Source organism: Pecten maximus, chromosome 3 (genome assembly GCF_902652985.1).
Source record: "Pecten maximus chromosome 3, xPecMax1.1, whole genome shotgun sequence".
Lineage (NCBI taxonomy): Eukaryota > Metazoa > Mollusca > Bivalvia > Pectinida > Pectinidae > Pecten > Pecten maximus.
This window is the reverse complement of record NC_047017.1, coordinates 27627272-27642999: the sequence shown is the minus strand read 5'-3', so window position 1 is coordinate 27642999 and position 15728 is coordinate 27627272. Positions and strand designations below refer to the sequence as shown.

At 31.2% G+C, this 15728-nt stretch overlaps 1 protein-coding gene across 1 annotated transcript in view; it reads left to right on the top strand.

Annotated features, from left to right (window-relative positions):
• Positions 1-3604, top strand: part of LOC117323774 (dipeptidyl peptidase 3-like) — a 33289-nt gene extending 29685 nt beyond the window's left edge. The window contains exons 17-20 of the mRNA XM_033879209.1: positions 244-364; positions 788-967; positions 1142-1304; positions 2085-3604. Of these exons, the coding sequence (XP_033735100.1) occupies positions 244-364; positions 788-967; positions 1142-1304; positions 2085-2218 (598 nt within the window). The 3' untranslated portion in view covers positions 2219-3604. The remainder of the gene's footprint in view (positions 1-243; positions 365-787; positions 968-1141; positions 1305-2084) is intronic.
• The last annotated feature ends 12124 nt before the right edge of the window (positions 3605-15728 follow it).

The window sequence follows — 15728 nt, the reverse complement described above, 5'->3', positions numbered from 1 at the left end:
GGAAGGCATTAACCCGTCTACTTTATAATTGTACTAGGGTACTGTGCATATTGTGGCTATGCTCCATCTGTGAAGCACTTAGAAATGAAGTATAGCCACACTTACTGTCAGTTTTGAATGAATTAATGGTCTGTTACTTCTATTGTCTCAATCATATTCAGGCCATGTGTTATCTCTGCATCTAGTCGGAGGTAGATTACTGAAAAATAAATAAATTTACTACATATGACCATCTTTTTACAGTATATTTGGCCATACTGATGATGATGCTGATGATGTGATCTACATTAACTGGCTAAACATGGTCCGGGCTGGACTACTGGCACTCGAGTTCTACTCCCCGGAGACCGGTGCCTGGAGACAGGTGAGTCCTTAATATCATCAAATGTCCAGCTTTAATCTCCTGAATAATACTGTGTTACTATAATACTGTGTTTGGTATTGTAGGCCTGGTTTGTTGTCCTATGTTACTAATACACTTTATATGCTTGTCATAATTGAGAGTATTATGGTATGACTTCATCCCACATAAAAAAATTGTATCCAGCAATCTCCTGCATTTTCATCCAATGTCTTTGATACTTGGCTTTATAATTTTGATAAGATTTTGTGTTTCCCTGAAAAGATTTATGATAAAGATATCACGCTATGTTTAATGAGTTAAAGATAGTATATAACACTATATGGCATTAGATGGGCATATATTGTTCCGCCTAGAAGTACTCTTGTTAATATTGTAGACCCGATGATTCTGAGTGTTACTATAATACTGTGTTTTGTATTGTAGGCCCATATGCAGGCTCGGTTTGTGATCCTGAGGGTGTTGCTGGAGGCAGGGAATGGATTGGTTACGATAAAGCATTTCACCGCTGATGATGGCAGTGAGGACATGGTCCTTAAACTTGATCGTAGTAAGATCTCCACTGTTGGCAAGACAGCTATCGGAAACTTCCTGAGGAAACTACAGGTATTATAGATGTGTTGTTAAATCTGAATCCTCCATACAGATTAGGGATAAAGATACCAAGGGTTACATATATAATTTAATTTGTATCAGTGAAATACATTGAGTATATGTTGGATACTAATGATTCCTGTTAGTGAGCTCTTTTTAATTTCTTGATGACTTTGTGTTGACCAGGTGTACAAGTCAACATGTGATGTTGAGGCAGCCAAGAAACTGTACAATTACTACTCGGATGTACATGATCGTGAGGAACCCCACTTCCTTGCAAGACGAGCCACCGTCCTCGCCAGGAAACAACCACGAAAGATGTTTGTCCAGCATAATACCGTTGTGAATGGTAAGTATATTGTTCAGTGTTATACCATAGTGAATGGTAAGCCTTTTGTTCAGTGTAATACACCTGTAAATGGTAAGTCTTTTGTGTAACCTGGACTTACTTTCAAGTTCACATGGGTTAAAGATGTGTAAGAGGAGAGAATATTGCAACACTAAATTCAGGATAAATTGTTTGATTTGCTTTTTATACGCCCGTCAACAACGGGTCGTATTATGGTATACCCTACGCTGTCCCTACGTCCATCAATTAACTTTTCCTTGTAAGCACTCAACTAGAAGCAATTATGTTCAACATACATAAGGGGTTTTTATATGCCCATCAACAACACTACATTTTCCTGTGGTAGCTTTTCCAGTGACGGGCGTATCATGCTCCTGCATGCGGAGCTCTTGTTTGATTAATAAAAGTATAAGTTTTCCTGTTGGATTCATTTTGGAGTTTACAGCATGGTCTTAAAATTTGTTCAAATGAATGACCTTGACCTGAAGTGTACATTCAAGGTTACATGGGTCAGATGTATTAAAATTTAAAAAACAAAACATCAGCTATCTGTATACATATCAGAACTCAGGTGAGGTATAAGGCCTATGTGCCTTTTGTTCAGCATAATACTGTTTTCAGTGGTAAAAATTTGGTCTACATAAATTTTAATTTTAACCTGAATTTATTTGTAAAAGTTTTACTTCCTGGTTAAATCTAATTTTAATCTGCAGAGTTTAAATAGATGTGTTTATTTGAAAAATAGTGATTCAAGCTTTGAATTATTCTGTGCTGATATAGGCTCTACAGTGGATCTGAAGAATTATGATTCCAGTGCTGCTGGTCTCATTCAATCATTTGCTGAGCGTTTCCCGTCCACTGACATAGATGACATTGTAGAGAAGCTGTGGGAAAAAGAGAAGCCTTACTTCTGAGGACAGTGCTACAGTACTTATAACCAGTGCTAAAGTCATCTCAAATTATAGTCGGACCCAAGGAGTTTTACAGATCTGCTGTATAGTGAGGACCCATGAAAAGAGGATGGTTACAATGTGCGCGTGTGTCAATTCATTTCAAGTTCGGTTTCTGTCACTTCTGGAAATATGTGTTGTTAATCTGTAAAGTGGAATGTATCCAGCGACGTTCATCTTCTTATGTTAATTTATAAAGAGGAATGTATCCAGCGATGTTCATCTTCTTATGTTAATCTATAAAGTGGAATGTATCCAGCGACGTTTATCTTCTAATGTTAATCTATTAAGAAGAATGTATCTATCAGACATTCATATTCTATTTAACTGACAAACATATTCGACCAATGAATTTTTTTATATTTATTAAAAATTAGCTTTTTTTTGGGTGTTTTTTATGGTATTTTTTCCTATATTTTATTTTCTACAGACTTTATATTTCTATTAACAGAGATTAATATTGACAGGTCATTATCAACTGATTTAGATTCATAAACATGTGAAATACACACTTGTTCTTTTTTGCTGTTATTTTAAAGAAAGGAAGACATTGTTTGAGATAATTACATTGAATGGTATTATTTAAACAGCACTTTCTGTTCTACAATGAAGTTATAACTGGATGTCATCAAACACGAAATCCATCCATTTTTACTATAGCAACTTTGAAACAAAAGCATTGTATTATCATTTCACCTCTTACGAAGAAAGTAACAGTTGCTACCATTGTTACTATTGTCCTTCAGTTCACCGATGTGTGGCTCAATGTATCACAGTGGAGTTATATATTTATAAGTATGTTACAGCTACAGTACATTATATATAATAATATATCTTCATGATCAACTAATCATATCATATTAAAAAAAAATGTATACAAGGAACATGCAGTCACATGGCGCCAATCTTCAAATTGTCACGTGTCATAGTTTTAATTCTACTAATCCTAATGGCAGCATATTGGCTGTGATTACAACCACATCTCTGTCATGATATGGATGTTAAGGACGAGGGACAGTTGATGGGGGACAGGTGGCAAGGGACAGGTGATGAGGAACATGACGAGGGACAGGTGATGAGGGACATGACGAGGGACATGTGGCAAGGGACAGGTGATGAGGGACATGTGACTAGGGACAGTTGATGAGGGACATGTGATAGGGGACAGGTGGCAAGGGACAGGTGATAAGGGACAGGTGGCAAGGGACAGGTAGCAAGGGAGACAGGTGATGAGTGTAGTAGCTTGTTATTCACATTACCAGATGTGGCATACATGTACAAGCATGTAAACAATAAACATTGATACTCATGATGTGTCAGTAACTTTACAATAAATCATTTTTAAAGGGTCATGTGATTTTTGTTTTTATTTGTATGTATTATGTTTGTCAGGAATTAGATGTAGGTAACCAGTATCGGCCTATACTACCGTGTATTGGGTAACCGGTATCGGCCTATACTACCGTGTATTGGGTAACCAGTACCGGCCTATACTACCGTGTATTGGGTAACCAGTACCGGCCTATACTACCGTGCATTGGGTAACCAGTATCGGCCTATACTACCGTGTATTGGGTAACCGGTATCGGCCTATACTACCGTGTATTGGGTAACCAGTATCGGCCTATACTACCGTGTATTGGGTATCCAGTATCGGCCTATACTACCGTGTATTGGGTAACCAGTACCGGCCTATACTACCGTGTATTGGGTAACCAGTACCGGCCTATACTACCGTGCATTGGGTAACCAGTATCGGCCTATACTACCGTGTATTGGGTAACCGGTATCGGCCTATACTACCGTGTATTGGGTAACCAGTATCGGCCTATACTACCGTATATTGGGTAACCAGTATCGGCCTATACTACCGTGTATTGGGTAACCGGTATCGGCCTATACTACCGTGTATTGGGTAACCACTAACCAGTATCGGCCTATACTACCGTGTATTGGGTAACCAGTATCGGCCTATACTACCGTGTATTGGGTAACCAGTATCGGCCTATACTACCGTGTATTGGGTAACCAGTACCGGCCTATACTACCGTGTATTGGGTAACCAGTACCGGCCTATACTACCGTGTATTGGGTAACCAGTACCGGCCTATACTACCGTGTATTGGGTAACCAGTACCGGCCTATACTACCGTGTATTGGGTAACCAGTATCGGCCTATACTACAGTGTATTGGGTAACCAGTATCGGCCTATACTACCGTGTATTGGGTAACCAGTATCGGCCTATACTACCGTGTATTGGGTAACCAGTATCGGCCTATACTACCGTGCATTGGGTAACCAGTATCGGCCTATACTACCGTGCATTGGGTAACCAGTATCGGCCTATACTAACATGTATTGGGTAACCACTAACCAGTATCGGCCTATACTACCGTGTATTGGGTAACCACTAACCAGTATCGGCCTATACTACCGTGTATTGGGTAACCAGTATCGGCCTATACTACCGTGTATTGGGTAACCAGTATCGGCCTGTACTACCGTGTATTGGGTAACCAGTATCGGCCTATACTAACGTGTATTGGGTAACCAGTATCGGCCTATACTACCGTGTATTGGGTAACCAGTATCGGCCTATACTACCGTGTATTGGGTAACCAGTATCGGCCTATACTACCTAGTATATAGGTCTCTGATTGATTGCAATTTTGATTTTAAATTTTCTCGGTTTATCCATAAATGGTTGTCATCCTTGTTTTGTTGGAGTTGTCTCCCTTTAAACAGTTAAAAGCACTCTTACTTGCCCCCCCCAACTTCCCCCAACTATTCCAATTAGCCAATTAAGAAATAAAAGAAATAGTTGCTGAACTACGAGATTAATTGTTCACTTCAGATTGTTCTTTACGTGGTTATTTACGGGGAATAGGGGTGCGATACTAGCCCAAAATCAACATTCTACATAAGGTAGAATAAGATATGTGATATAGGTATCTGGTAGAATGGTATACCAAGTTAATTAATTTAACCTTGGTGTCGAGCACCTTACAATTGATCTTACCTAACATTAAGATTACCCGGACAAATCATTATTACAGCTTTATTGGTTTAAGGACTTAAAGTTATCAATCTGGTTAGTGTAGGAAAGGTTTAAACTTCAGAGACAAGAGTTCCTGAGTTAGGGACCTTGTGATAGAAAATTGCATCTATTATATAACTCACAAAGACGAGATTCATTGGTATGTGTGGCTTTACCTTATAGTAGTTATAGCGTGGCGATATCGCGTGCTTCACTCGGCATTTCAAACTCCAGACGTCACAGTTTAAACGTGTATGAAACCATTTTCGTACTAGGAATTCGGCATGTACTTGCCCTCGTTAAGTTGTAGGTTTACTTTTGTCCGGCTTTGATATAGAACTGCAGAGCTAACGTTAAAACGTTAAAATATTCAGTTTTAATGGACCCGACGCATTTCTCATCTTTCGCACACCTGATAAGTACAAAAAAGTCAAAACCATTCAGGAATGTATCTTTCACGATAAAAAGAATTAGCGCCTTGTCTGATTAAATGCTTTCCACTGGAAGACTGGAAGCCCTCATCTTTTCCCGCCATTTCTTGTGACCCCAGGACCAAGGTTCCATACCCAAATGTAGAGGATATAAATAACTGACACAGACTGATCTACACGATGAAGGGAATCAATCTCTGTTTAACATTAACCTGTCAACGATTCCCAAATACACTTCACAACTCGCATTAGGAACAGATTGTTTGTGAGTATCCGTTGATTGGCATGGTGCTTCCATTGTTAGGAGACATTTCTAAATCCCCGTAAAACCGACAATGTGAGTTAGAGAGGGCCATGTAAAACATCGCTCACTTCAGAAGGGGCCATCTGGTAATACGGTGTTATTTTCAGAAGCCTTCATCTATTTTTATTCCAAAACTGCTCTGCGGAAATGGTGTCCCCTTTCCCGATTAAACCTGTTGAGATAAGGGTTCTCGCCGACCCCGAGAATCCATTTCAGTACACTGCCCCTGTGTTTACTCTAACACTCCATTTATGTCTTATTTTGGGGCATGTACCGGACGTGTAGCGAATTTTTAGATAAACAAGTAAAAGTCAACACCGTTTCGAGGTCGCCTGTACCTTGTGTTGCCAAGGTTCTATAGAGTATGGTATGGTAATATAAATGTTCTATAGAGTATGGTATGGTAATATAAATGTTCTATAGAGTATGGTATGGTAATATAAATGTTCTATAAAGTATGGTATCGTAATATAAATGTTCTATAGAGTATGGTATGGTAATATAAATGTTCTATAGAGTATGGTATGGTAATATAAATGTTCTATAGAGTATGGTATCGTAATATAAATGTTCTATAAAGTATGGTATCGTAATATAAATGTTCTATAGAGTATGGTATCGTAATATAAATGTTCTATAGAGTATGGTATCGTAATATAAATGTTCTATAAAGTTTGGTATCGTAATATAAATGTTCTATAGAGTATGGTATGGTAATATAAATGTTCTATAGAGTATGGTATCGTAATATAAATGTTCTATAGAGTAAGGTATCGTGATATAAATGTTCTATAAAGTATGGTATCGTAATATAAATATTCTATAGAGTATGGTAATATAAATGTTCTATAGAGTATGGTATCGTAATATAAATGTTCTATAAAGTTTGGTATCGTAATATAAATGTTCTATAGAGTATGGTATCGTAATATAAATGTTCTATAAAGTTTGGTATCGTAATATAAATGTTCTATAAAGTATGGTATCGTTATATAAATGTTCTATAAAGTATGGTATCGTAATATAAATGTTCTATAGAGTATGGTATCGTAATATAAATGTTCTATAAAGTATGGTATCGTAATATAAATGTTCTATAGAGTATGGTATCGTGAATTAAATGTTCCATTGAGTATGGTATCGTGAATTAAATGTTCTATAGAGTATGGTATCGTGAATTAAATGTTCTATAGAGTATGATATCGTAATATAAATGTTCTATAGAGTATGATATCGTTATATTTACGTTCTATACAGAGTATGGTATCGTGAATTAAATGTTCTATAGAGTATGGTATCGTGAATTAAATGTTCTATAGAGTATGGTATCGTAATATAAATGTTCTATAGAGTATGGTATCGTAATATAAATGTTCTATAGAGTTTGGTATCGTAATATAAATGTTCTATAAAGTATGGTATCGTAATATAAATGTTCTATAGAGTATGGTATCGTGAATTAAATGTTTTATAGAGTATGGTATCGTAATATAAATGTTCTATAGAGTATGGTATGGTAATATAAATGTTCTATAGAGTATGGTATCGTAATATAAATGTTCTATAGAGTATGGTATCGTAATATAAATGTTCTATAGAGTATGGTATCGTAATATAAATGTTCTATAGAGTATGGTATCGTAATATAAATGTTCTATAGAGTATGGTATCGTAATATAAATGTTCTATAGAGTATGGTATCGTAATATAAATGTTCTATAGAGTATGGTATCGTAATATAAATGTTCTATAGAGTATGGTATCGTAATATAAATGTTCTATAGAGTATGGTATCGTAATATAAATGTTCTATAGAGTATGGTATCGTAATATAAATGTTCTATAGAGTATGGTATCGTAATATAAATGTTCTATAAAGTATGGTATCGTAATATAAATGTTCTATAGAGTATGGTATCGTAATATAAATGTTCTATAGAGTATGGTATCGTAATATAAATGTTCTATAGAGTATGGTATCGTAATATAAATGTTCTATAGAGTATGGTATCGTAATATAAATGTTCTATAGAGTATGGTATCGTAATATAAATGTTCTATAGAGTATGGTATCGTAATATAAATGTTCTATAGAGTATGGTATCGTAATATAAATGTTCTATAGAGTATGGTATCGTAATATAAATGTTCTATAGAGTATGGTATCGTAATATAAATGTTCTATAGAGTATGGTATCGTAATATAAATGTTCTATAGAGTATGGTATCGTAATATAAATGTTCTATAGAGTATGGTATCGTAATATAAATGTTCTATAGAGTATGGTATCGTAATATAAATGTTCTATAGAGTATGGTATCGTAATATAAATGTTCTATAGAGTATGATATCGTGAATTAAATGTTCTATAGAGTATGGTATCGTAATATAAATGTTCTATAAAGTATGGTATCGTAATATAAATGTTCTATAGAGTATGGTATCGTAATATAAAGTTCTATAGAGTATGGTATCGTAATATAAATGTTCTATAGAGTATGGTATCGTAATATAAATGTTCTATAGAGTATGGTATCGTAATATAAATGTTCTATAGAGTATGGTATCGTAATATAAATGTTCTATAGAGTATGGTATCGTAATATAAATGTTCTATAGAGTATGGTATCGTAATATAAATGTTCTATAGAGTATGGTATCGTAATATAAATGTTCTATAGAGTATGGTATCGTAATATAAATGTTCTATAGAGTATGGTATCGTAATATAAATGTTCTATAGAGTATGGTATCGTAATATAAATGTTCTATAGAGTATGGTATCGTAATATAAATGTTCTATAGAGTATGGTATCGTAATATAAATGTTCTATAGAGTATGGTATCGTAATATAAATGTTCTATAGAGTATGGTATCGTAATATAAATGTTCTATAGAGTATGGTATCGTAATATAAATGTTCTATAGAGTATGGTATCGTAATATAAATGTTCTATAGAGTATGGTATCGTAATATAAATGTTCTATAGAGTATGGTATCGTAATATAAATGTTCTATAGAGTATGGTATCGTAATATAAATGTTCTATAGAGTATGGTATCGTAATATAAATGTTCTATAGAGTATGGTATCGTAATATAAATGTTCTATAGAGTATGGTATCGTAATATAAATGTTCTATAGAGTATGGTATCGTAATATAAATGTTCTATAGAGTATGGTATCGTAATATAAATGTTCTATAGAGTATGGTATCGTAATATAAATGTTCTATAGAGTATGGTATCGTAATATAAATGTTCTATAGAGTATGGTATCGTAATATAAATGTTCTATAGAGTATGGTATCGTAATATAAATGTTCTATAGAGTATGGTATCGTAATATAAATGTTCTATAGAGTATGGTATCGTAATATAAATGTTCTATAGAGTATGGTATCGTAATATAAATGTTCTATAGAGTATGGTATCGTAATATAAATGTTCTATAGAGTATGGTATGGTAATATAAATGTTCTATAGAGTATGGTATCGTAATATAAATGTTCTATAGAGTATGGTATCGTAATATAAATGTTCTATAGAGTATGGTATCGTAATATAAATGTTCTATAGAGTATGGTATCGTAATATAAATGTTCTATAGAGTATGGTATCGTAATATAAATGTTCTATAGAGTATGGTATCGTAATATAAATGTTCTATAGAGTATGGTATCGTAATATAAATGTTCTATAGAGTATGGTATCGTAATATAATGTTCTATAGAGTATGGTATCGTAATATAAATGTTCTATAGAGTATGGTATCGTAATATAAATGTTCTATAGAGTATGGTATCGTATATAAATGTTCTATAGAGTATGGTATCGTAATATAAATGTTCTATGAGTATGGTATCGTAATATAAATGTTCTATAGAGTATGGTATCGTAATATAAATGTTCTATAGAGTATGGTATCGTAATATAAATGTTCTATAGAGTATGGTATCGTAATATAAATGTTCTATAGAGTATGGTATCGTAATATAAATGTTCTATAGAGTATGGTATCGTAATATAAATGTTCTATAGAGTATGGTATCGTAATATAAATGTTCTATAGAGTATGGTATGGTAATATAATGCCAAGGTTCTATAAAGTATGGTATCGTGATATAAATGTTCTATAGAGTATGATATCGTAATATAAATGTTCTATAGAGTATGGTATCGTAATATAATGTTCTATAGAGTATGGTATCGTAATATAATGTTCTATAGAGTATGGTATCGTAATATAAATGTTCTATAGAAGTATGGTATCGTTATATAAATGTTCTATAGAGTATGGTATCGTAATATAAATGTTCTATAGAGTATGGTATCGTAATATAATGTTCTATAGAGTATGGTATCGTAATATAATGTTCTATAGAGTATGGTATCGTAATATAAATGTTCTATAGAGTATGGTATCGTAATATAAATGTTCTATAGAGTATGGTATCGTAATATAAATGTTCCATAGAGTATGGTATCGTAATATAAATGTTCTATAGAGTATGGTATCGTAATATAAATGTTCTATAGAGTATGGTATCGTAATATAAATGTTCTATAGAGTATGGTATCGTAATATAAATGTTCTATAGAGTATGGTATCGTAATATAAATGTTCTATAAAGTATGGTATCGTAATATAAATGTTCTATAAAGTTTGGTATCGTAATATAAATGTTCTATAAAGTATGGTATCGTTATATAAATGTTCTATAGAATATGGTATCGTAATATAAATGTTCTATAGAATATGGTATCGTAATATAAATGATCTATAGAGTATGGTATCGTTATATAAATGTTCTATAGAATATGGTATCGTAATATCAATGTTCTATAGAATATGGTATCGTAATATAAATGATCTATAGAGTATGGTATCGTGATATAAATGTTCTATAGAGTATGGTATCGTAATATAAATGTTCTATAGAAGTATGGTATCGTAATATAAATGTTCTATAGAGTATGGTATCGTATATAAATGTTCTATAGAAGTATGGTATCGTAATATAAATGTTCTATAGAGTATGGTATCGTTATATAAATGTTCTATAGAGTATGGTATCGTAATATAAATGTTCTATAGAGTATGGTATCGTAATATAAATGTTCTATAGAGTATGGTATCGTAATATAAATGTTCTATAGAGTATGGTATCGTAATATAAATGTTCTATAGAGTATGGTATCGTAATATAAATGTTCTATAGAGTATGGTATCGTAATATAAATGTTCTATAGAGTATGGTATCGTAATATAAATGTTCTATAGAGTATGGTATCGTAATATAAATGTTCTATAGAGTATGGTATCGTAATATAAATGTTCTATAAAGTATGGTATCGTAATATAAATGTTCTATAGAGTATGGTATCGTTATATAAATGTTCTATAAAGTATGGTATCGTAATATAAATGTTCTATAGAGTATGGTATCGTAATATAAATGTTCTATAGAGTATGGTATCGTGATATAAATGTTCTATAGAGTATGGTATCGTAATATAAATGTTCTATAGAGTATGGTATCGTAATATAAATGTTCTATAGAGTATGGTATCGTAATATAAATGTTCTATAGAGTATGGTATCGTAATATAAATGTTCTATAGAGTATGGTATCGTAATATAAATGTTCTATAGAGTATGGTATCGTAATATAAATGTTCTATAGAGTATGGTATCGTAATATAAATGTTCTATAGAGTATGGTATCGTAATATAAATGTTCTATAGAGTATGGTATCGTAATATAAATGTTCTATAGAGTATGGTATCGTAATATAAATGTTCTATAGAGTATGGTATCGTAATATAAATGTTCTATAGAGTATGGTATCGTAATATAAATGTTCTATAGAGTATGGTATCGTAATATAAATGTTCTATAGAGTATGGTATCGTAATATAAATGTTCTATAAGTATGGTATCGTATATAAATGTTCTATAGAGTATGGTATCGTAATATAAATGTTCTATAGAAGTATGGTATCGTAATATAAATGTTCTATAGAAGTATGGTATCGTAATATAAATGTTCTATAGAGTATGGTATCGTAATATAAATGTTCTATAGAGTATGGTATCGTAATATAAATGTTCTATAGAGTATGGTATCGTAATATAAATGTTCTATAGAGTATGGTATCGTAATATAAATGTTCTATAGAGTATGGTATCGTAATATAAATGTTCTATAGAGTATGGTATCGTAATATAAATGTTCTATAGAGTATGGTATCGTAATATAAATGTTCTATAGAGTATGGTATCGTAATATAAATGTTCTATGAGTATGGTATCGTTAATATAAATGTTCTATAGAGTATGGTATCGTAATATAAATGTTCTATAGAGTATGGTATCGTAATATAAATGTTCTATAGAGTATGGTATCGTAATATAAATGTTCTATAGAGTATGGTATCGTAATATAAATGTTCTATAGAGTATGGTATCGTAATATAAATGTTCTATAGAAGTATGGTATCGTAATATAAATGTTCTATAGAGTATGGTATCGTAATATAAATGTTCTATAGAGTATGGTATCGTAATATAAATGTTCTATAGAGTATGGTATCGTAATATAAATGTTCTATAGAGTATGGTATCGTTATATAAATGTTCTATAAAGTATGGTATCGTAATATAAATGTTCTATAGAGTATGGCATCGTAATATAAATGTTCTATCGAGTATGGTATCGTAATATAAATGTTCTATCGAGTATGGTATCGTAATATAAATGTTCTATAAAGTTTGGTATCGTAATATAAATGTTCTATAAAATTTGGTATCGTAATATAAATGTTCTATAGAGTATGGTATCGTAATATAAATATTCTATAGAGTATGGTATCGTAATATAAATGTTCTATAAAGTTTGGTATCGTAATATAAATGTTCTATAAAGTATGGTATCGTAATATAAATGTTCTATAGAGTATGGTATCGTACTATAAATGTTCTATAAAGTATGGTATCGTAATATAAATGTTCTATAGAGTATGGTATCGTTATATAAATGTTCTATAGAGTAAGGTATCGTAATATAAATGTTCTATAAAGTTTGGTATCGTAATATAAATGTTCTATAGAGTATGGTATCGTAATATAAATGTTCTATAGAGTATGGTATCGTCATATAAATGTTCTATAGAGTATGGTATCGTGATATAAATGTTCTATAGAGTATGGTATCGTAATATAAATGTTCTATAGAGTATGGTATCGTAATATAAATGTTCTATAGAGTATGGTATCGTAATATAAATGTTCTATAGAGTATGGTATCGTAATATAAATGTTCCATAGAGTATGGTATCGTAATATAAATGTTCCATAGAGTATGGTATCGTAATATAAATGTTCCATAGAGTATGGTATCGTAATATAAATGTTCTATAGAGTATGGTATCGTAATATAAATGTTCTATAGAGTATGGTATGGTAATATAAATGTTCTATAGAGTATGGTATCGTAATATAAATGTTCTATAGAGTATGGTATCGTAATATAAATGTTCTATAGAGTATGGTATGGTAATATAAATGTTCTATAGAGTATGGTATCGTAATATAAATGTTCTATAAAGTTTGGTATCGTAATATAAATGTTCTATAGAGTATGGTATCGTAATATAAATGTTCTATAGAGTATGGTATCGTAATATAAATGTTCTATAGAGTATGGTATCGTTATATAAATGTTCTATAGAGTATGGTATCGTAATATAAATGTTCTATAGAGTATGGTATCGTAATATAAATGTTCTATAGAGTATGGTATCGTAATATAAATGTTCTATAGAGTATGGTATCGTAATATAAATGTTCTATAGAGTATGGTATCGTGATATAAATGTTCTATAAAGTATGGTATCGTAATATAAATGTTCTATAGAGTATGGTATCGTAATATAAATGTTCTATAGAGTATGGTATCGTAATATAAATGTTCTATAAAGTATGGTATCGTAATATAAATGTTCTATAAAGTATGGTATCGTTATATAAATGTTCTATAGAGTATGGTATCGTAATATAAATGATCTATAGAGTATGGTATCGTAATATAAATGTTCTATAGAGTATGGTATCGTGATATAAATGTTCTATAGAATATGGTATCGTAATATAAATGTTCTATAGAGTATGGTATCGTAATATAAATGTTCTATAGAGTATGGTATCGTAATATAAATGTTCTATAGAGTATGGTATCGTAATATAAATGTTCTATAGAGTATGGTATCGTAATATAAATGTTCTATAAAGTATGGTATCGTAATATAAATGTTCTATAAAGTATGGTATCGTAATATAAATGTTCTATAGAGTATGGTATCGTAATATAAATGTTCTATAGAGTATGGTATCGTAATATAAATGTTCTATAGAGTATGGTATCGTAATATAAATGTTCTATAGAGTATGGTATCGTAATATAAATGTTCTATAGAGTATGGTATCGTAATATAAATGTTCTATAGAGTATGGTATCGTAATATAAATGTTCTATAGAGTATGGTATCGTAATATAAATGTTCTATAAGTATGGTATCGTAATATAAATGTTCTATAGAGTATGGTATCGTAATATAAATGTTCTATAGAGTATGGTATCGTAATATAAATGTTCTATAGAGTATGGTATCGTGATATGTATCGTATAATGTTCTATAGAGTATGGTATCGTAATATAAATGTTCTATAGAGTATGGTATCGTAATATAAATGTTCTATAGAGTATGGTATCGTAATATAAATGTTCTATAGAGTATGGTATCGTAATATAAATGTTCTATAAGTATGTATCGTAATATAAATGTTCTATAGAGTATGGTATCGTAATATAAATGTTCTATAGAGTATGGTATCGTAATATAAATGTTCTATAGAGTATGGTATCGTAATATAAATGTTCTATAGAGTATGGTATCGTAATATAAATGTTCTATAAAGTATGGTATCGTAATATAAATGTTCTATAGAGTATGGTATCGTAATATAAATGTTCTATAGAGTATGGTATCGTAATATAAATGTTCTATAGAGTATGGTATCGTAATATAAATGTTCTATAGAGTATGGTATCGTAATATAAATGTTCTATAGAGTATGGTATCGTAATATAAATGTTCTATAGAGTATGGTATCGTAATATAAATGTTCTATAGAGTATGGTATCGTAATATAAATGTTCTATAGAGTATGGTATCGTAATATAAATGTTCTATAGAGTATGGTATCGTGATATAAATGTTCTATAAAGTATGGTATCGTAATATAAATGTTCTATAGAGTATGGTATCGTAATATAAATGTTCTATAGAGTATGGTATCGTAATATAAATATTCTATAAAGTATGGTATCGTAATATAAATGTTCTATAAAGTATGGTATCGTTATATAAATGTTCTATAGAGTATGGTATCGTAATATAAATGTTCTATAGAGTATGGTATCGTAATATAAATGTTCTATAGAGTATGGTATCGTAATATAAATGTTCTATAGAGTATGGTATCGTAATATAAATGTTCTATAAAGTATGGTATCGTACTATAAATGTTCTATAGAGTTTGGTATCGTAATATAAATGTTCTATAGAGTATGGTATCGTAATATAAATGTTCTATAGAGTATGGTATCGTAATATAAATGTTCTAGGTAGTTGT